Source organism: Delphinapterus leucas, chromosome 6 (assembly GCF_059928025.1).
Source record: "Delphinapterus leucas isolate spDelLeu-1000000601 "Yukka" chromosome 6, BTC_Dleu_Yukka2, whole genome shotgun sequence".
NCBI lineage: Eukaryota > Metazoa > Chordata > Mammalia > Artiodactyla > Monodontidae > Delphinapterus > Delphinapterus leucas.
Genome location: NC_143134.1, coordinates 23,542,340 through 23,562,683, shown reverse-complemented (window position 1 = coordinate 23,562,683; position 20,344 = coordinate 23,542,340). Strand labels below are relative to the sequence as shown.

Sequence of the window (20,344 nt, the reverse complement as noted above, 5' to 3'; positions counted from 1 at the left end):
CACTGGTTTGGCTTCCGTGTGGACTGAGGAGAGAGGAAGACTCAGCACCTCCCTCCCCGCCACGGAATCTTCTAGAACGTCTTGCTCCCAACATCACTTGCAAGGTGGAACCTTGAGGAGCCATCGATTGCACCTGCCCCATCAGATCTGATGGGAAGATAGCACGAGGAGGACTGGAGGGGTGGGGCCGAAGGTGGGCTGGGGTGGCCCCCTCGGGGGCTCTTGGCTCTCCTGGGAGGTGTCTGCAGAGCAGATGGCACCTGACAGGTGGCGGAGGCAGTGGGAATGCTTCAAACGTGGGGCAGGACAGATTTGCAGCAGATGGAGCCAAGGAGGGGGGCCCTCAGCCAGCAGGCGTGAAAAGAGAAAGGGGTGGGGTGGAGAGAGCAGTGCCAGGCGGTGGAGGAGTGGCAGGAAGCCCCCACTGGGAGCAGGGTGTGAGGGTGAGGCAGGCAGGGGGCTCTGGCAGCCAAGAGGCCCAGGATGCCAGGGCTCTCGGGTTCAGGCCCCTCCTCCCTGGGGGTGACTCAGCAAGGGCCACCACAACTCGGGGCTGGGAGTACGAGTGCCACCGAGATGACGTGAATCCACTGGTGGTGGGAGGGGACAGCGGGGCCACGGTTCTCTTCCACCTGTAACATTTCAACTCTCGTTCTTTTTCTTTCAGCAGATCCTCTGTCGCTTGACTCTTAAATTACTAGTTTTTACCTTGACATCTCTTGCAGGCCAGCTACGTGCTAATAATTTCACAAACGTCATCTCATGCAAGCCTCACAATAGGTAGGTACTATGATTATCCCCATTTTACAGATGAAGTAGCTGAGGTCGGTGGGGTGGGGGGTGGTACTAAGATGTCGAAGGTCACACAGCTGCAAAATGATTTGAACTCAGGTCTGTCTGATTCCAGGGCCCAAGCTCTTTATCATGAAGCTAAGGTTGTGTCCCCTTGTGTGTGTGTGTGTGTGTGTGTGTGTGTGTGTGACACATGTGGTGTGTGTGTGCACAGGTGCACGTGGTTTTACCGCTATTTATTTTTCCTTCTTCCATCCTTCCCTTTCAAGGAATTGCTTTTTCTCTCACCTCCCTCTCACTCCTTTGCTTCTACCCCTGGCTGCTGTTCCAGGTGGGAAAGGACCACACCACCATTACTCTCAACTGTGCTTTAGCTATAGGACGAGCTGACTCTGGCCTTGACTTTGGCCTGGCTCACGGGAGCTCTGGGGAACAGGGTAGGGAGTGAGAGGAAGGGGAAGTGACTGTCTCTGGGACAAGAAGGTGAATGTGGTTGGACTCTGTCCTGGGGCGTGTGCTCATTACCCCATAGAGCTCATGCCTGCCTCAAGCTCAGCCCAGCACACCTCAGATTTCTCGAGTGTCATGTCCTTTTCTCCCCCTGCCCTCTTCCTCACCCAGGCGCTAAGGTTGAGGGCACCTTGTGCCTTCGAAAGCAGGTACTTCTATTTATAGCTCCCAGAAGGTCCAACCCACACTTTCCTGTCAATTAAGCCTGCTCCGGAGACTGGCACCTCTGGGCTGCCTGGGCGGCAGACACAGGGAGAAGGATATGGGTGATAGCCTTCACCTGTCCCAGGATGTCACCTGAATCCTTGTTTCATCTTAGCTTCCCACCCTAAAGTGTGTGCCTGCCTGTTGTGAAATTCAGCCAAATGCCAGTGGCTTCGCGTATGGGGAATCCTATGGTGAATAAGCACAGGGGTGCTACCAGGTCCACCCCGAAATCAAACAGAATGGAATCAGTGTCTAGAAACAACTGTATGATAATAAACCAGCTGGTAATTCCTGGGGACAGGTGTGGAGCGGTGGGGGAGTTGCCATCCCTCGGGCTCCCAGTGAGGAGCTCCCCCTGGGAGACACATGTGTGCCCCCCACATGCACCCCCCCACACACACATGCACCCACGCACACCAACACAGACACACAGCCACCCCAGAGGGCCTGAGTGGGCACCTCCCACCCTCATGGGACACAGTCTATGCCTAGCCTGTGGGTAGACACCTATTCCTGTCCCCGTACTCCTCAGTCTTCTTAGAGGCAGGGGCAGCAGGGGCAGCCGTGTTTGGTGGCAGGGTCTCCAGGACCTGGCTCCTCCTTTCCTCTCTCCAGTTCCAGGAGAGCTCAGATCACTCCCCATGCTAGCTTGGGGGGAGGCAGTGAGTGACACTGGGAGAACAACGAAGCCGAGTGGACCAAGGATGGGCGTGCACCCGGGTCTCCAAGCCCTGATGATGGAGAAGGGCAGGGTTTGAGGGACAGGCTGAGACAGCACCTGAGAAACACCCACGGTCCCGTGTAATCCACCCCAAGACAAGCATTTACACACCCACACACAGGCAGGCACACACACACGCACACAGATGCACTGGGTATGCCCACCCACACCTGCCACACACGGCTGCACACGCCTCAGACATCCTCGTCCCACACACTCACCTACGCACTCAGGTACCCTCCGCCACCTTCCACGTTCTAAGAATGTCCCACAGTTGTCCCTCCACAAGCTGTCACCTCTGCACAGACCCACGCATGTTCACGTCCGCAGGCTCTCACACACACACGTAGGCACACACGCCTTCCCACAAGCCATATTTGGGGAAGAAAGGAGGCCACAGGCACCAACATGCATGAGTGCCGCCTCCACAGAGGCACGCTACCCCTCCGCCTGCTTGCACACATGTGTGCATTCGCATACACGTCAACCTCTGCCCATATTCTGGCGTTCTCTCTCATGGCTTCTCCAGGCTCAAAGCCACAGACTTTGAAAACGTTTGTCTCCGCCAGGCTCCGCCAGCCCTGATCCTTCACATGCCAACAGGTTTGCGCACCTACGCACACGGGCCTGCCCACGGACAGAGGCTTCTGCCCGCTCTCCCCACCTCCATCCCCCTTCTGCTCTGGAGTTGTGCCTCCCCACGTAGAAACCCTCTGGTCGCATGCAGTCAGTCCCCCAACAAAATGAACTCCCACACGCGTGACAAGTGAGATGTCCACACCATAAATATACTGCCTCACACCAACCCCCGCCCACACAGCCCCCAGGCTGCTCAAATAACTGATCCCCCCCACGGACCTCACATGTACATGTATGTTCCCAGACCCACCACGCGTGAGCATAAGTGCAGGCAGACAGAACTATGTACGCAAGCAAGCCTCCACTTCCCCGGCAAGCAGGCACGCTTGCTGAACACACCGATACCCCCGGCCCATGCCCATTCAGAACGGCCACCACACGCCAGAGGGGACGCATCCCCCTACCCCGCTGTCCCCGTTGGCATCGCTGACTGCAGCAGAATGGTCACGGGCTGACTGTGGTGCCCCAGGGACTGGGTCCAGCTGTGAACCCCTTTGCCAAGGGCCTGGGGGAAAGGGGACAAGGTCGTCAGCCCCGGCTATCCAGGTGGGCACCTCGGGCAGTGGCAGGACCCTGGCACCCCCTAGTCCCTGGGCACCCGAGTCCCTCTCGGGATTGATAGCTGGATCAATGCTCTGGGGAGGAAGGACACTCACCTGGCTCCACCGGGCTCTGCAGAGGAAGATCTGGAAGGGAGGGAGGGGAGAGACCTCTGCGTGGACAGTCTCCCCAGGCTGAGGGGCAGCAGCTGGATGCCTGGGTCAAAGGCAGCAGCGCTCTCTCGCTCCCCTGGCTCCTCTCTCAGCTGCCAAGGAGGCTTCTTCCATGCCCCGCAGGCAGCTCCTCCCTGGCTCTGCAGCACAACGCTGCTGCCCCCCGAGAGGCGATGTTCCCAGCCGAGCGCCAGGAGAGAAACGAGCGAAATCAAAGCGGCGGCGTGGAGGAGAGAGAGGCAGAGAAGGCGAGAAAGAACGAGAGAGCCAGACCGAATCTGGCTCCACCAATGGGATCAGTGGCTGCCCAGCGTCAGGTGACAATAAGCAAGCTTGGTCCCTGCTCGCCTGGGCTGGTGGGAGGGGGAAAGGGCAGAGGGTCTCCCAGGGAGCTACACCGATGTCCTTGGAGACAGTGGCAGTGAGCACCTTTCCCCCATTCTTCCAGGACAAGCTGCCCTCAGAAGAAGTCCCTCCAGCACACCCCTGCTTGGAAATCTCTCACTTGAAGGCAGCCCCTAAACTTCAGGATGCTGGGAGAGGGGTGGGGCTTAGCCTAAGGGCTCAGGAGCTCCAAAGCAAGGATTCTGATTGGCGGATGGGGAGGGGGGCTGTGAAGGGGAAGGGTTCACATGGGGTATGTGAGCTGCAGGCGGGCAGGAGGGGGGTTCTGTCTACAGTCTGGATTCTCTCCTCAGGGCCTTTTGCTGATCTGTGGCTCCATTTTCTTACCAACTCTGTCAAGAGATATCAGACCTGCAGCTCCAGGACCCCCTGATAGTCAAGGGAGAATGTCTGGCTACTTAAATTCCCCAGGGGAAAAAAAAAACAAGAGAAAGAAGTTGTGGGGCAGTGAAGGAAGAGCAGAGGCAAGAAAGTGGGGGTGGGAGGGACACACAGAGCTTGGAGTGTTCTCCTCCCAGCCAACCACCTGGGCTCAGAGAAGCCAAGCCCTGAATACCTTGACCAGAGAGATTCCTATCTGCTGTCTTAACAACAGGAAGCTTTTCTGCCACCCAGAAATGAGGACCCTGAGCATGCCACCATGAATAACACTCAAGGAAATCTGAGTCAAGCAAACAACAGTGACAAAGAGTATGTACGGTGTGGAGAAGCACAGGCTTTGCAGTCAGACAGATACGGTCAAAATTCTTGCTCTGTCACTTTCTAGCTGGGTGACCTTGGACAAGTTACTCAACCTCTCAGAGCTTCAGTTTCTCCATCTGTCCAGTGGGATAATAACACAGGTTTGTTGTCATCACTGAATGAGAAATCACATCCTAAATCTCAAAGCTCTGGCTGATCCACCAGATGTGCCCAGTCACACATCAGAGCTGTTATCATCACCATCATTATTGACCGTGCCTGCCTGCAAAGAGCCCACTGCCTTTTAGGGGAGAAAAGATGGGCATTTAGAGACCCAATTAGAGAACAAGGCGTATACAGCTAAATTGAGGGTACAGATGTGGATGTACAAAAGGAGTGAGGACCAGCTCCAGAGAGCAGGGGGAGCGCAGGCAAGAGGAGAAGGTGGAAGCAGCAGCGTGGTGGAAGGTGGGGAGGTCTTGGTGCAGACACAGCAGACACAGCAGGCAGGCCCTGGGTGAGGGCCTCAGAGAGCCGTAGGAGGCCTGAGCTGAGTGTAGGGACACTCCCTGAGAGGGACTCAGAGGCTGCAGATATCGGCAGCAAAGGTTAGAGGAGGTGACAGTGGACAGAAAGTGAGCAGTTCACAGAAAGCAAAGACAGCAGAAGCCAATCCTACCCTAAATGGGCATGGAGAACCCGGACAAGTTTGGTCAGATCCTGAACCTCACAATGCGGTGTGGGGTGTTACACCGAGGCAGGGTTAAGCCCTCCCTTGGCCAAACATGAGTAGGTCCCGCTCCTCACACACCTACACTGAGAAGTTGAAACTCCAAAGAGATGCACCGTGTCATCTCATGGTCATGGCCATCATCAGACATCTGGACCGACACCTGGCCCTACAACCCACCTGAGGACAGCAACTCAGTTTCCCCATCTGTAAGGGAAGACTAGTCTCAGCGCACCCCCACCTCCCACCTTCACAGAACGGCACACAGACCGCATGAGACCACGTGTCCCAAGCAGAGAACGGTCGCTACCTGAATGCACTTTCGTGGAGCTGGGCGCTGGTGTCAAGTGAAGACGCAAACCCTCTCAGAGCTCCTGCCTCCTCTTGCCTCAGAGGACTTCTCTGCAGATCACGTGAGAAAACACATGGTAAGAAGAAAGCATGATGAACCAAATATAACTAACTCCGGATGAAACCAAACAACTGCCAAGATGCACTTTGGCTGCATTTTTTTTTTTAAATAACTTTTTTATTTTTGCGGTACGCAGGCCTCTCACTGTTGTGGCCTCTCCCGTTGCGGAGCACAGGCTCCGGACGCGCAGGCTCAGCGGCCACGGCTCACGGGCCCAGCCGCTCCGCGGCATGTGGGATCTTCCCGGACCGGGGCACGAACCCGCGTCCCCTGCATCGGCAGGTGGACTCTCAACCACTGCGCCACCAGGGAAACCCTAAATAACTTTTTATTACACAAGCCATACGTGATCATTGTAGAAAGACGAGAAGAATTAATTCTAAAATTTGAGAGAATTAAAATTGCTGGTTTCCTCACCATTCAGAAATAGATGTATATGATATATACTTTATTAGCAAAAATAGAAAGTATAAATACTGTTTTATAACCTGCTTCTTTCACTTACCAATACTTTTTCTGTTCATTACATAGTCTTTCTACAGTTGTGTTTTTGTTTTTTGGCCACACCGCTCTTAGTTCCCTGACCAGGGATTGAATCTGGGCCTACGGTAGTGAAAGCACCAAGTCCTAACCACTGGACCACCAGGGAATTCCCTACAGTATTGTTTTAAATTTAAATATGTTCTATTTCTTTGGAGCCAATTCCCATCTCCTCTGATTAACTTAGTTTACTTTTTCTCCATTCTAAACAACACTGCAAGGGACATTCTTGCAGCAAAATCTCTTCCCACGCTTTAATTATTTTTTCCAGTAAAATATTAAGAGGTATAATAAATATAAAGGGACCTTATTTGGATACTGATTTCACAGCAGTTAAAATTTGAATACTAACTGGATCTTTGATAATATTTAGGAATTATTAGTTCTGATAATGTTTTAGTTCTTTTAAGTTCTTTTAAGAGAATATCCTTCAGCGATACACATTCTAATATTTATGGATGAATAACATCATATCTGTGATTTGTTTCAAGATAATCTCGGGGGGACATGGGGTGTGTATATGAAAGATCAGCATGGGTGGATAATTATTGAAGCCAGGCACTTTGAGATTCAATAAGCTATGGTCTCCACTTTTGTGCATGCTTGGAAGTTTCCATGTTAAATATTACATCTAAGCTATGATTACAATGATAACAAAAGCATCTATTAAGCACCAAGACACAGTGCTAGGCATGCGATTCTCACAACGACCTCGAGGGGTGGATCTATCAACCCCATTTTCAAAGCCGGATAGTGGGAAATGAGACTCGATCCATAAGGAGTCAAGCTAGAGTCAAATCACATCTGAGTACAAAGGCTGGGTTCTTCGTGGTAGAAGGGCACCGAGCAAATATAGAGTCTGAGGTAACAGAGAATGAGTCTGTAAGTGAAAAAAATCTACAGTCTTAACATTGCTCATGCACTTTTTAGACTCAAAATGTTTACGTCTGTTTCCCCATGGTTGAACTACGTGTGGAGATCTCACGGGCCAATGAATGCAGACACATCCAGACAGCCCATAAAAACCACCTTGTTCATTTACAAGTGTTGACAATGACAGGAGAGGGCAGTGACTGTTTATGAGAACTGTGTGGGTTTCTCAGTGCTTATTTTCTTTACCTGTTCAAAATTATGTTTAGACCTCCTACAACCCTCACCAGTCACCTATTTCAAATTTACTAAAGAACATTAATTCTAAAATCTGGACACATTCCTGAGCATTCATTCAACTAAAGAATATAATATGGTTTTTTTTAGCTTTTTTAAACTTAAATATGTAACAACTTTAAGACGTGGAAAAATACCGAATTATATTTAAGGACTCTGAAAAGCTATTAGAAGAGACACTAATGAAACGTTGGAGGGGCAGAAGAAATTTCAAGGGAAGATCAAGAACAATGAAGAAAGAATCACAAGTGAAATGAGAAGGGGAAGGACTAATCAGATAGAATGAAGGTACTGGAATAGTCACTAAACTATACCTGAAGTGGACCAGCATAGCGTAGGAACTATGGAATACCCCTGGGCACAGCATGGCAAGATACCTGGGACAACACATATTGAATACGTGAACTCCTGCCAGGCTGGAAAGGCTTCCCTCCACACTTATCTATTTAGAGAGTTGCATAGGAAAGAACCTATAGAGAAGACAGAGGAAAATGCAAGGAAAAGATGGCTTTTACATCAATGGTACCAAAGTTAAATTACAGTTACAATCCACCTGGAAACAATCCACCCTTCTTTTTCTTTTTTTTTTTTTTCAAGATTTTTTTTTTTTTGGATGTGGACCATTTTTAAAGTCTTTATTGAATTTCTTACAATATTGCTTCTGTTTTCTGTTTTGGTTTTTTGACCGGAAGGCACGTGGATTCTTACCTCCCCGACCAGGAATTGAACTGCAGCCCCGACATTTGAAGGCGAAGTCTTTTTTTTTTTTTTGCGGTACGCGGGCCTCTCACTGTTGTGGCCTCTCCCGTTGCGGAGCACAGGCTCCAGACGCGCAGGCTCAGCGGCCATGGCTCACGGGCCCAGCCGCTCCGCGGCATGTGGGATCTTCCCGGACCGCGGCACGAACCTGTGTCCCCTGCATCGGCAGGCGGACTCTCAACCACTGCGCCACCAGGGAAGCCCTGGAGAGCACTCTTAATGGGAAATGATAATAATTGTTGTTAGGAAGTAAACCCCAAAATGTAAAAGGTAGAAGGCTTAAGTATTCTTTCCTCTTGTCCTTTCGGCCTGAAAAGTGCTGCGGAAATCCAAGAAGCACTGCAGTAAGGAAACTGGTTAAGTAAAGTATGATGTAAGACAACAATTTGGAATAATATTTAGCCATTAAAAACCATAATTTAGGGTTTCCCTGGTGGCACAGTGGTTAAGAATCCGCCTGCCAATGCAGGGGACATGGGTTCGAGCCTTGGTCCAGTAAGATCCCACATGCCGTGGAACAACTAAGCCTGTGCACCACAACTACTGAGCCTGCGCTCTAGAGCCTGGGAGCCACAACTACTGAAGCCTGCGTGCCTAGAGCCCGTGCTCCGCAACAAAAGAAGACACCGCAATGAGAAGCCTGCGTGCCTCAACAAAGAGTAGCCTCCAGTTGCAATTAGAGAAAGCCTGTGCCCAGCAACAAAGACCCAACACAGCCAAAAATAAATAAATTTTTAAAACCATAATTTAGAATATTTAATGACTCAGAAATGTTTATAGTATATTAAGAGAAAAAAGCAGATTATAGAACCATATATAAAATGTTTCCATTTTTAACTTTGATATAATTTTTAAAGGTTACTTTCCATTTACAATTATTACAAAATATTGGCTATGTTCCCCGTGCTGTACAATACATCCTTGAGCCTATTTTACACCCAATAGTTTGTACCTCCCACTGCCACACCCCTATATTGCCCCTCCCCCACCCCCACTGGTAACCACTAGTTTGTTCTTTATATATGTGAATCTGCTCCTTTTTTTGTTATATTCACTAGCTTGTTGTATTTTTTAGATTCTACATATAAGTGATACCACACAGTATTTGTCTTTCTCCGTCTGACTTACTTCACTTAGCACAATGCCCTCCAAGTCCACCCATGTTGCTGCAAATGGCAAATTTTCGTTCTTCTTTATAGCTGAGTAGTATTCCATTGTGTATATATACCACATCTTTTTTATCCATTCATCTCTTGATGGACACTTAGTTTGTTTCCTTGCCTTGGCAATTGTAAATAATGCTGCTATGAACATTGGGGTGCACCTATCTTTTCAATTAGTAGGGTTTTTTTTTCAGATATATACCCAGGAGTGGAATTGCTGGGTCATCTGGTAGTTCTATTTTTAGTTTTTTAAGAAACCTCCATACTGTTTTCCACAGTGGCTGCGGCAATTTACTTTCCCAAGAACAGTGTACAAATGTTCCCTTTTCTCCACATCCTCGCCAACATTTGTTATTTGTAGACTTTGATAATAGCCATTCTGACAGATGTGAGGTGATATCTCATTGTGGTTTTGATTTGCATCTTTCATAATTAGTAGTTTTTAGCATCTTTTCATGTGCCTGTTGGCCATCTGCATTTCTTCTTTGGAAAAATGTCTCTTCAGTTCTTCTGTCCATTTTTTAATTGGGTTGTTTGCTTTTTTTGATGTTGAGTTGTTATACTTCATTTATAGTTATTATACTCCATTTACAGTTATTATAAAATATTGGCTGTATTCCCATTGTTGTACAAGATATCCTTGTGGCTTATTTTACACCTAATAGTTTGTACCTACTGTTGTACCCCTACTCCCAGATTGACCATTCCCCACTTCCCTCTTCCCACTGGTAACCACTAGTTTGTTCTCTATATATGTGAATCTTCTTCTTTTTTGTTACATTCACTAGTTTGTTGTGTTTTTTAGATTCCACATATAAGTGATATCATACGGTATTTATCTTTCTCCATCTTACTTATTTCACTTAGCAATAATGCCCTCCAAGTCCGTCTATGTTGCTACAAATGGCAAATTTTCATTCTTTTTTATGGATGAGTAGTATTCCATTATGTATATGTGTCTCTCTCTCTCTCTTTCTCTCTCTCTCTATATGGATGCTTTTTAAAAATTTCCAAATTTTCTACAATGAATAAGTATCTTTGTAAAAAACAAAATAAAACAAAAACCTAGGAGCTGCTAGAAAGCTGCTGGACCTCAAAGCCCAGAGAATGAAATCAAAGCAGTTTTATCTAGTGCCCCAGTCAGAAGCTAAGAGCTGCTATGCGTAGCTCTGTAAGGGACAGGAAGAGTTTTCCTTTGTTTAGGTTTAGTTATATAAAACCAATATGGAGAAAAGAAGTTGAAAAAAGTCTGGTTTAGAAACCAACACAATATTAATATATTATTAAATTGACAACAATTTAAATTGTTAAATTTTAAGAGCCAATACTCAAAACAATGTGGCAAAATGTTATATATATTCTTATATATGACATACATTTATGTATACGTTTTCTTACTGGTGATGCATATCAACACAACCCTTTGAAAGCAATTCAGCAAAATGGATGAACGACCATAAAATGTGCATGTTCAGAATGGTACAAGCCACTGTGGAAACAGTTTGGCAGCTTCTGATAAAATTAAGCATACAACTATCATTCAACTCAACAATCGCACTTGTGGGCATTTATCCCAGAGAAAGAAAAACTTGCACAAAAACCTGTACATGTGTGTTCATAGCAGCTTTATTTGTGATAGCCCCAAACTGAAAACAACCCAGATGTTCTTCAAAGGATGAACAGTTAAACAAACCATGGATATTCAGCAATAAAAAGGAATGAACTAGTTATACGTGCATGATACATGCAACAACTTGGATAATCTCCAGGGAATTATGCTGAGTGAACAAAGCAATCCCAAGAAGTCACATACTGTATTATTCCATCTTTGAATGATTTCCACTCTGGAAATAACAAAAGTATAAGATAGAGAACAGATTAGCAGCTGCCAGGGATATGTGGGAGGGAGGGAAGTGTGGCTGTAAAAGGGCACTAGAGGATCCTTGCCGTAATGGAAATGTCTTGTATTTTTCCTATCAATGTAGATATTCTGGTTGTGATAGTGTACTATAGTTTTACAATATGATACTATTGGGGAACCTGAGTAAAAGGTACTTGGGATCTCCGCATTATTTCTTACAACTGCACGTGTTATCTACTATTATCTCAAAATAAAAAAACTTTATTTAAAAAAATAAAGTACGTCTTCTTTTGGCCAGTTATCAGAAGTCTGGAAATTTGTTCTAGGAATATAATCCAGAAGAAGAAAAAACTTTAAAGGCACCAGATGTTCACTACAGTGGTATTTACAATAGGGAAAAGAAACAATTTAAGTGTCCAAACAGGAACACAGACAAATGGTGGCATAGCCACCCAAGAATTATGCAGTCGTTTGATGCATCAACGAAGCAACGTTATTTGAAAAGGGAGGATTCAAAACTGTGGTACAATGTGAAATCTCTGTGAGGTGGATTGTAATATATTACAGAAGTTTCAATAGTTAGTCTATGTGAAATTCCAGCAAATGTTTTCCTTCCCTCAAGCTATCTGTAAAGTTACATGGTTTTTACATGGTTTGGGGGTGGAGGGAACGACAGTAAAGGACATTTTTTTATGTTAAATTACAAATGTCGGAGTCACGATAAAAGTTCTTTAAATCTGTCCCTCAGAACCAACAGAACAAACTTCGTTTTTCAGGTTCCAGGGTGGGAACAAGAGTGCATACAAGGGCCCACAGTCACGAGTCCAGGGCAGGTGCCATTACGCACCCGATTCATCCGCTGCAGCTGCTCCAGCGCTATGCCCACAGCCCAACCCCAGGATCCCACCAGGAGTCCGGGGAAAGGACCCCCGAACAAGGGCGAGGACGCAGCCCGGAGGTGCAGTGACCACTCCAAGGTCACCAGCGAGCTGGCAGTCGAGGCTCGGCCCGGCCCAGCCCAGAGCTCCCTGACTCTGAGTCGGGGTCTCGCTCTCTCCCCCGCGTCCCCCGCCCCAACCCAAGCTTCGACCCCAAAGCTCCAGAGCGGCGAACTCCCACGTTGCGTCCAAGCGGCCACCCGGCCCCCAGCCCCTGAGCTGGCGCCCCCACCTCACGCCGCCGGCCAAGACCCCCCGAGCGCTGCAGCGTGGCGCGACCTAGACCATTCCCCGCTTCCTTTTTCGCCCTCTCAACCCAGCTTTTCCCGACTCCGGGAAGAACCGGGAAGAGAAGGCGGAGGGGAGCCAGGCGCCGCCGGATAAATACTGTGGCTCGGCCCCGCCCACCGACCTCACTTCCGCCCCGCGACAAGATGGCGGTGCCCGCGCCGTGCCACGCAGACTTCCGCCCGGCGCCGAGGCCCGGGGCCGACCGCCGGTCGCCTCGGAGGTGAAGTCGGGACGTGCGTGGTGCGGAGCTGCAGCCTGGGTGCGCTGAGGTGCGTCGTTGCCTCGTGCCTGGTCGGGAGCCTGGGGAGACGGCGAGCCAAGGGCTCTGGCCGCGGTGGTCCGGGGAGTCTCGCCACGTGGGAGGGGGAGGAGCTGAGACGCTGCGGGAGGGACGCCCTGACGGGGGGGGCGGGAGGCCACGTGGGTGGGGTTCCGCACAGGGTCCGCGTGTCCTCCCCCTCGAGTGACTTCGTTACCCCTTTCCTCCTTTTCTCCCAGGCACCATGTCAGAAGGAGACGCCGCGGGCGAGCCGAGTGCTCCAGGAGGGCCCCGACCCCTCCTTTCTGGGGCGCGGGGGCTTATCGGGCGGAGGCCGGCGCCTTCCCTCACCCCGGGCCGTCTTCCCTCCATCCGCTCCAGGGATCTCACCCTCGGGGGAGTCAAGAAGGTACCCGACAGCACCTTTCTAAAGAAACCCAACTACCCTGAATTCCAGGCACCTGGGGGTTTGACTGATGTTCCTGTAGGGCCTAGCGTGGTGTTGGGCCTCACGAATCTTGTCCTCAGACTTACGCCTACAATTTCTGGGGAGCCCTACCTTGAAATCAAGATACTGGGTACGAAATATTGACATGGCTCTCAGAGATGACTGAAGAGCAGAGAATCCTAATTAGCTCAGAAGCAACTTGAGCAGTGTTTATTTCGTTTTTGTGTGTGTCTTGGATACCTTTAACAAACCCATGAAAGCCACGCAGACATAAACTTTGCCTTCAATTTAAGAGAGTTCTGAATTTGACCTGGATCTCAGTGTGCAAACTTCTGATCCAAAGTATTATGATTCTTAGACATGGTATCAGAGGCTCTGAGTCCTTTCCTATTATGTTTATGACTGTAGATGTAAAGGGTAGCCCTTAAAGAAGATGGGGAGGATGACAGCATAAAAGCAGCCAGTTTTTGAAGACCAAAGTTTACCTTTGGAAATTCTGGTGGCAGTCTAACCCGATCCTCTGTTTGTGAGTGCTGGCAGGTCTGTCTTCCCTACTTGAGCCTTGCTGCTAGAGCTCTTTCCCTGTGATACTGTCTGGTCTCTATAGCAGTTTGAAGACAAGGGGGTGAGGTTAGGTAAATTGCTTTGCTATTAGAAGTCCTGAGGGCTCTCCTTTCAGGGGGCAGAAGCTGAGGCTGCTATTTACATGTTTTTTGATGCCCCTTTTCTTCTATGTGTAACTCCACTGTCACCATGAAGTGACATTCCTCCTTTTCAAACACATGTCCCTTTCTGTAAGTCTTTGACAACAGTGTGGAATGTGCAGAAGAGAGCCATGTTGGTCTTTGTCCACAGAAGTTGCCCCTTTGGAAGTTTTTATTTTCCCCTGTACTTTGGGATCAGAATTTACCAACTCAGTGACTCCTGTATTTTACTTTCAGAAAACCTTCACCCCAAATATCATCAGTCGGAAGGTCAAGGAAGAGTAAGTAGCAAGGCCTTCTGAATACTTGCCCCTTATTTACTTGCTCTGAATTTGGGCCTTTGGGGAAATAACTAAGTATGGGGCTCAGAAATTTAAATTTGTAGATTTAATTCTTTTCAGTAGTGATTTTCAATCCTGGCTCCCAGGTGTTTCTAGCGTGTAAGCTTTAAAAAATATGGATGCCTGGGAGTCCATCCCTAAAATAGTGGTTTAACTTGTTTGCAATGAAACAGAGTGATTATCTTTTATAGCCAGAGTTGAGAGCCAGTAGTTTGGGCAAAGATGTGTCAGGTTATCCCTTAAGTTCTTTTGCAACGCAGCTTTCCTACTTTCAGTTAATACCCAAAAATCCACATTTGGGGGCAGTCTCTATAATTCAACTTTTGAGTTATAGTTCTAACATACACTCTCAAGCAAAAAGGTAGAGTACAGTAAACTGAAAGGACTCTGCTTCAGCAAGGAAGGGAAAAAGGTGCTAGACTTAAGATTGGGTGTTCTGCCTCTCATGATGTAGTTGTTGGCTCATGTGGAGCGGAGTGTATGGGAGAGTAAGATCAGTTCTCAGAGGCAGGGGAAGTGAGTGGTTTCCCTTAATCCAGTGTCTTTTCCAGGCCCAAGGAAGAAGTAACTGTCAAGAAGGAGAAGCGTGATAGGGATAGAGACCGACAGCGAGAGGGCCATGGACGGGGCCGGGGGCGCCCAGAAGTGATCCAGTCCCACTCTATCTTTGAGCAGGGCCCAGCTGAAATGATGAAGAAAAAGGGTACAAAGCTGCCGGGGCTCTGGGAGGAAGGAATTGGTGGATTTCAGTTCAGACTGCTCGAGAGAAGGGCAAGGGCGGTGGCATTCCCCTGCTTGCTCCCTTGTTCACCTGCTTGGTGAACTGGGTGGTTTCCCACAGGGAACTGGGATAAGACGGTGGATGTGTCGGACATGGGGCCCTCTCACATCATCAACATCAAAAAGGAGAAGAGGGAGACGGATGAAGAAACAAAACAGATTCTGCGTATGCTGGAGAAGGATGATGTAGGTACCAGCAGGCTGGGGGAATGGGGCTTCTTTGTGTGATGAAAAGCGCTTCAGGGGAGCCAAGTCGGGGGAAGCAGAGCTGTCTGATGTCCCGGAAGCCTGGTGAGCGGCGGGAATCTTCGATTAGAAAAGGACTAAGGTGGACTGCACTCCCAGGTATTTGTGTGTGCTGGCCCCGCCATGTGACCCCCGACTCTTCTTTGGCAGTTCATCGATGACCCTGGGCTGAGGAATGACACTCGAAATATGCCTGTGCAGCTGCCGCTGGCTCACTCGGGCTGGCTTTTTAAGGAAGAGAATGAAGAACCAGATGTTAAAACTTGGCTGGCTGGCCCCAAGGAAGAGGACATGGAGGTGGACGTGCCTGCTGTGAAAGGTACTCTGTGTCAGTTAACATCTTGTCTCCTTTTCTCCAGCTGTCCCCCAAGAGCGAGTTTCCCAGACTGCTGCTGCCAAGCCGGTCCTCTCCCACTCCACAGGACCTGAGCACGCTCAGCGGGTTCACGCTGATGGGGGTCGGTGGGCCCAGCCTGCGATACTCCTGTTTAAATAAGTCACACAGCTCCTGGATCCCTCTTTCAAAGCAGAGTTTCCTTGCAGCTTCCTGGCTGAGTGACAGTGGAGCACACCAGGCTGAAGGGATGGGTGCAGTGAGATGGCATAGGGGCTGGCCACTGATAGCCCTTCCAATTCTGTTATCTCGGGCAGTGAAAGAGGAGCCACGAGATGAGGAAGAGGAGGCCAAGATGAAGGCTTCCTCCAGAGCAGCCAGGAAGACCCCGGGCCTCCCGAAGGACATATCTGTGGCAGAGCTGCTCAGGGAGCTGAGCCTCACGCAGGAGGAAGAGCTGCTTTTCCTGCAGCTGCCAGACTCACTCCCTGGCCAGCCGCCCACTCAGGACGTCAAGCCTATCAAGACGGAGGTGCAGAGCGAGGACGGACAGGTGGTGGTTATAAAGCAGGAGAAAGACCGGGTACGTTCACGATTGAGTTCTGTAAAGATGCAGGGGACCAGGAGGGGAAAGAGCCACCTGCAGGGGGAAGCAAAGGTGTGCCGCCCGCCCACGCTGAAATGCGAGAATAATGTGCATTTGTTCTTTCTGCCCGCGAGGGCCTTGGGGCTTTGTACTTCAATGCCAGTTGTATGTGTGTGTTTCACAATGAAATGTTTTGAATGTGTACAAATCAGAGAACATAGACTCTCATATACCATCACCCAGCTTTATCAGTTGCTGATATTTTGTCCGTTTATTTATGTTTGCTGTGGTTTGGGTTTTGTTCTGTTTCCTGACCAGTGTCAGGCAGCCCCAGGAAAAGGCCCTGTCTGGGGAGCTAAAGGATGGAGGGAACGGCTCCTCACCCAGTGTCCATCCCCTCGTTGCCTTCACAGGAAGCCAGGCTGGCGGAGAATGCTTGTACCCTGGCCGACCTGACAGAGGGTCAGGTCGGCAAGCTGCTCATCCGCAAGTCGGGGAAGGTGCAGCTCCTCCTGGGCAAGGTGACTCTGGACGTGACGATGGGGACCACCTGCTCTTTCCTGCAGGTGAGAACCTGCTGGGTCAGGACAGAGGCTCTTCGAGACATTGAGGAGTGTTGAGGACTTGGTGCTGAATATGGAGGAAGGGTTCTTGGGATTATCACGTTGAAATCACAGGACTGAGCGAGTGATAGGCTATGCGGTTTTGGTTCTCATCTCTGTCTCTCTTCATTGGCAGGAGCTGGTGTCCGTGGGCCTTGGAGACAGTAGGACGGGTGACATGACGGTCCTGGGACACGTAAAGCACAAACTTGTATGTTCTCCCAATTTTGAATCCCTGTTGGATCACAAACACCGGTAAAAGGAGCAGATGGAGGATGGCGGTGGTTGTGTCCACGGCTGCTGCCTGCTCCAGACGTTTTGTTCTCAAATCTGTTCAACCCAGAAGGCGCCTGTTTAGCCCACCCACTCCAGCCATCGTCCCAGTTTTCCCCACATGGCTCCTTCCCGCAGCAGCTGTGAACGGCGCAGTGACCTTCCCGCAGCACGGAAACTGCACACCCTCACTGCTGGGGGGCTTGTCCCTGCTATTTATTTTTATATTTATGGCTTACCTCTTCAACTGACTGCACCCTCCCCAGGTGGAGAGGCCGCACGGTCTGGGAAGGGACGGGCTCCTTCTCTAGGTGACGTCTTTGCTCTCAGGGTAGGAAGTGTAAGGACAGCTGCTGCTGCTGCTCCCGCCTTCCTCCCAACAGGCGGCACCAGAGAGAGAGCAGGGACTTCTCGAGTCTGAGACTCAGCCCCAGCCCTGCCCATTACTAGTTGTGTGATTGACAAACTACCTAACGTTTCTGAGCCTCATATTCCTCATCTGACAGAAATGAGGACGATACCTACCTCACAGGGTTGGCATGAGGATGCAGTGGAATATTGTCGATGAAAACTTGCACAAGGCCGGACATACACAGTAGGCGCTCAATAAATGTTAGTTTAGTTTCCCTTCGACTGAATCTATTTTCAAACAAAAGAGAGGTTCTGAGAATCTCAGATAAAGTGAATGGAGCTGCTTTATCCCACATTCTTACTCCGTGTCCTATCCCCCCAGCCTGATGCTCTGAAGGTTTGGGTTTGGGCCCTTCTATGCCCTTTTTTTCCTAAGCACTCTTAGGCAAGTGCTTCCTGTTCATTGCTGCGAGGCCCTAGCTGTAGGTGTCATCAGAAGTGACAGAGTCAGAGACTCACTCCTCCCAGTGCGCTGCAGATGCCTTCGGGTGACATGGTGGTCCCAGGACTCCCTCCACCCTCACTCCTGCTGTAAGTAGCTGTTACTCTTCCAGTAGCAGCTACTGGAAGAGTAGCTGCTTCCACTACTTCTCAGAAGAAACCTGTGATCACTCCTGGAGAACTGTCACCACACCGAGTCAACTACTGCTGAGAAACAACCCCGGCTGAGAGAGTAAGTAGAAGATTTATTGAATAATGGCCTCACTTTGAATTTGAGAGGCCCACCTCTGTCTCCTGTCCCGGCATCAACTTGGATTCCCCTGCCACTGGCCGCGCTGGCCTTGTAGTTCATTGGTCTGTGGTCTTGTTCCTTTCAGCAGCTCACCACACTCTTGACCCTTCCAGTGTGTGGTCCCTAAGGAGCAGCTTCTCTTTCCTCGTCCCTTGTCTGCGGGCAGGGTCGGGGAGGCACCTCGGAGGCGGGGGAAGGCCTCCTGTTGCAGTGCTCGTGGTCATTAGACACCGGCAGCTCAGCCCCCTTTGCCGTGAGCTTAGCAGACCGCACACAGACTCCTCTTAACTTAGGGGGCCCAAGAGGTTTTGGAAGGATATGCCTTTCTTTAGTCTCGCCTTCTGTTCCTTGAGCCTGTTTTTCATTCGTCACCACTGGGGCTTCTCCACCGAGCCCCTCAAGCTGCCTAGCCAGCAGCTAGGAGGCAGGATTGACTGTGTAGTCCCCACATCGCCCCTTCTGTAGCTAAGAGCTCACGTGAGCTCTGTTGGATGGTACTGTTCTGGTCTCTGTTCTCACTGTAGAGGACAGGTGAGCAGAAAGGGTCTTGGAGATGTGTGCCATGGAAGTCCTGTTTGGTCTGATGCTGAGCTTTGATGAACCAACTCCTTTTATGTTCTCTGGGCTTCAGTCTTTGCTGCTTCTCCTTTTCCACAGCTAACGAACTGCCAGTGAGTCTCCATTGTAATCCTCTCTTTCTCTTGGTTACTTTGGTTCAAAAACACTCTTCTGCTTTTCCCGGCTAGCTCAAAGGCCCTGCCTCGTTAGATGTTTGGTGTTTTGCAGTCTTGAGTTCTTTGACGCCTCCACGGAAGCTTGAGGAAGAGTGTGTACCACTTTAACGTTCACCACTTTGCCATTTCAAGTATCTTGGGGATCGACCGTTATGACCCTGCGTCACAGTCCCCACGATCTGTCTCTACATTCCTGATACACAGATTGAACATCGTCAATAAAAGCGTGGCAAAAAGACGAGGCAAGTCTGCTTTCTTGGCCAAGCCTCCAAAGCATACATTTCTACCAACAAATAAATGCAAATGACAGGAGTAAAAAGCCCAAAGCCAAATTCATGTATGAGTGCAAATGGATGCAAATTTATTACTACCTGCATCTGTGTGTATGCATTTTGTTAAGATGCCAAAAGCAAGCAGTAGGCTTGTTCATTTCTTAATTACATGATTAAGTGACAGAGTGTGGGCCTTAGAGTCAGGGTGGGGTTTGAATCTAACTCCACCAGTATAACATTGGGGAAAATCATTTATCCTCCCTAAGCTCAGTTTTATTCATTTTCTGTAAAAATGAGATAGTAGTAGCTTTTTAATAGGGTTGCTTTTAAATTACAGTGGACATAAAACATTTATTTCCTGCCAGACAGAAAAGTGCTTCTGTCAGGACGTGATCAGCACAAGTAACAGAAAACTAGACTGACAGTGACGTAAGCAATAAGAATGTTTAATTGGGCAGTCTGGAGATAGATGGTTCCAGAGTTGGGTGGCAGCCAAAACATCAAGATTTTCTTGGATGCATTTGTTCTGCCATCCTTGGTGTTACAAAGTGGCTGTAACAACTCAGCATCATTTCTTCAAATGACAGTGTCCAGAGCCAAAGCAGGAAGCAAGGTAGACAGCAGTTAAGGAACTTCCTCCTCATTCTGCTCATATCAGGGAGGAATGTCCTTCAGAGGCCCAAAGAGACTTGCCCCATGTCTCTCTGATAGAGCGGACCACATAACCACCCTTGGATGGGCACTGGCAAAGAGGGATGGGTGGACCAGTTTGTCCCCTGGCACTGACGTCTTGTTGCCTTTGAGACAGGGTTTTGTTAGTAGGGAAGAAACAGGAATGGCACTTAGCTATAAACAGTCCATGATAGTTGCCACCGTGATTAAAGAATACTGTCTATTGTACTAAACTCTAACTATAGGTAGAATTTTTTTTAATGTTCAATTACCTTTTATTCTAAATAAACCAGTTTTAACATTTTAGTGCACATTCTTTCAGACTACAAAATTGTGTATGTTACATATAATGATATAAACATGCTGTTTTATCACATTCTAAATAAACCAGTTTTAACATTTTAGTGCATATTCTTTCTA

The 20,344-nt window shown here is 48.9% G+C and overlaps 1 protein-coding gene across 1 annotated transcript; it reads left to right on the top strand.

Annotated features, from left to right (window-relative positions):
* The first annotated feature begins 12,659 nt into the window (after nt 1-12,659).
* POLR3D (RNA polymerase III subunit D) lies at nt 12,660-17,735 on the top strand. The gene is made up of 9 exons (XM_022562897.2): nt 12,660-12,798; nt 13,028-13,197; nt 14,178-14,221; nt 14,833-14,984; nt 15,123-15,247; nt 15,458-15,626; nt 15,959-16,224; nt 16,641-16,793; nt 16,966-17,735. The coding sequence occupies exons 2-9, from the start codon at nt 13,033-13,035 to the stop codon at nt 17,086-17,088; spliced, it is 1,197 nt and encodes a 398-aa protein (XP_022418605.2). The 5' UTR covers nt 12,660-12,798; nt 13,028-13,032; the 3' UTR covers nt 17,089-17,735.
* The last annotated feature ends 2,609 nt before the right edge of the window (nt 17,736-20,344 follow it).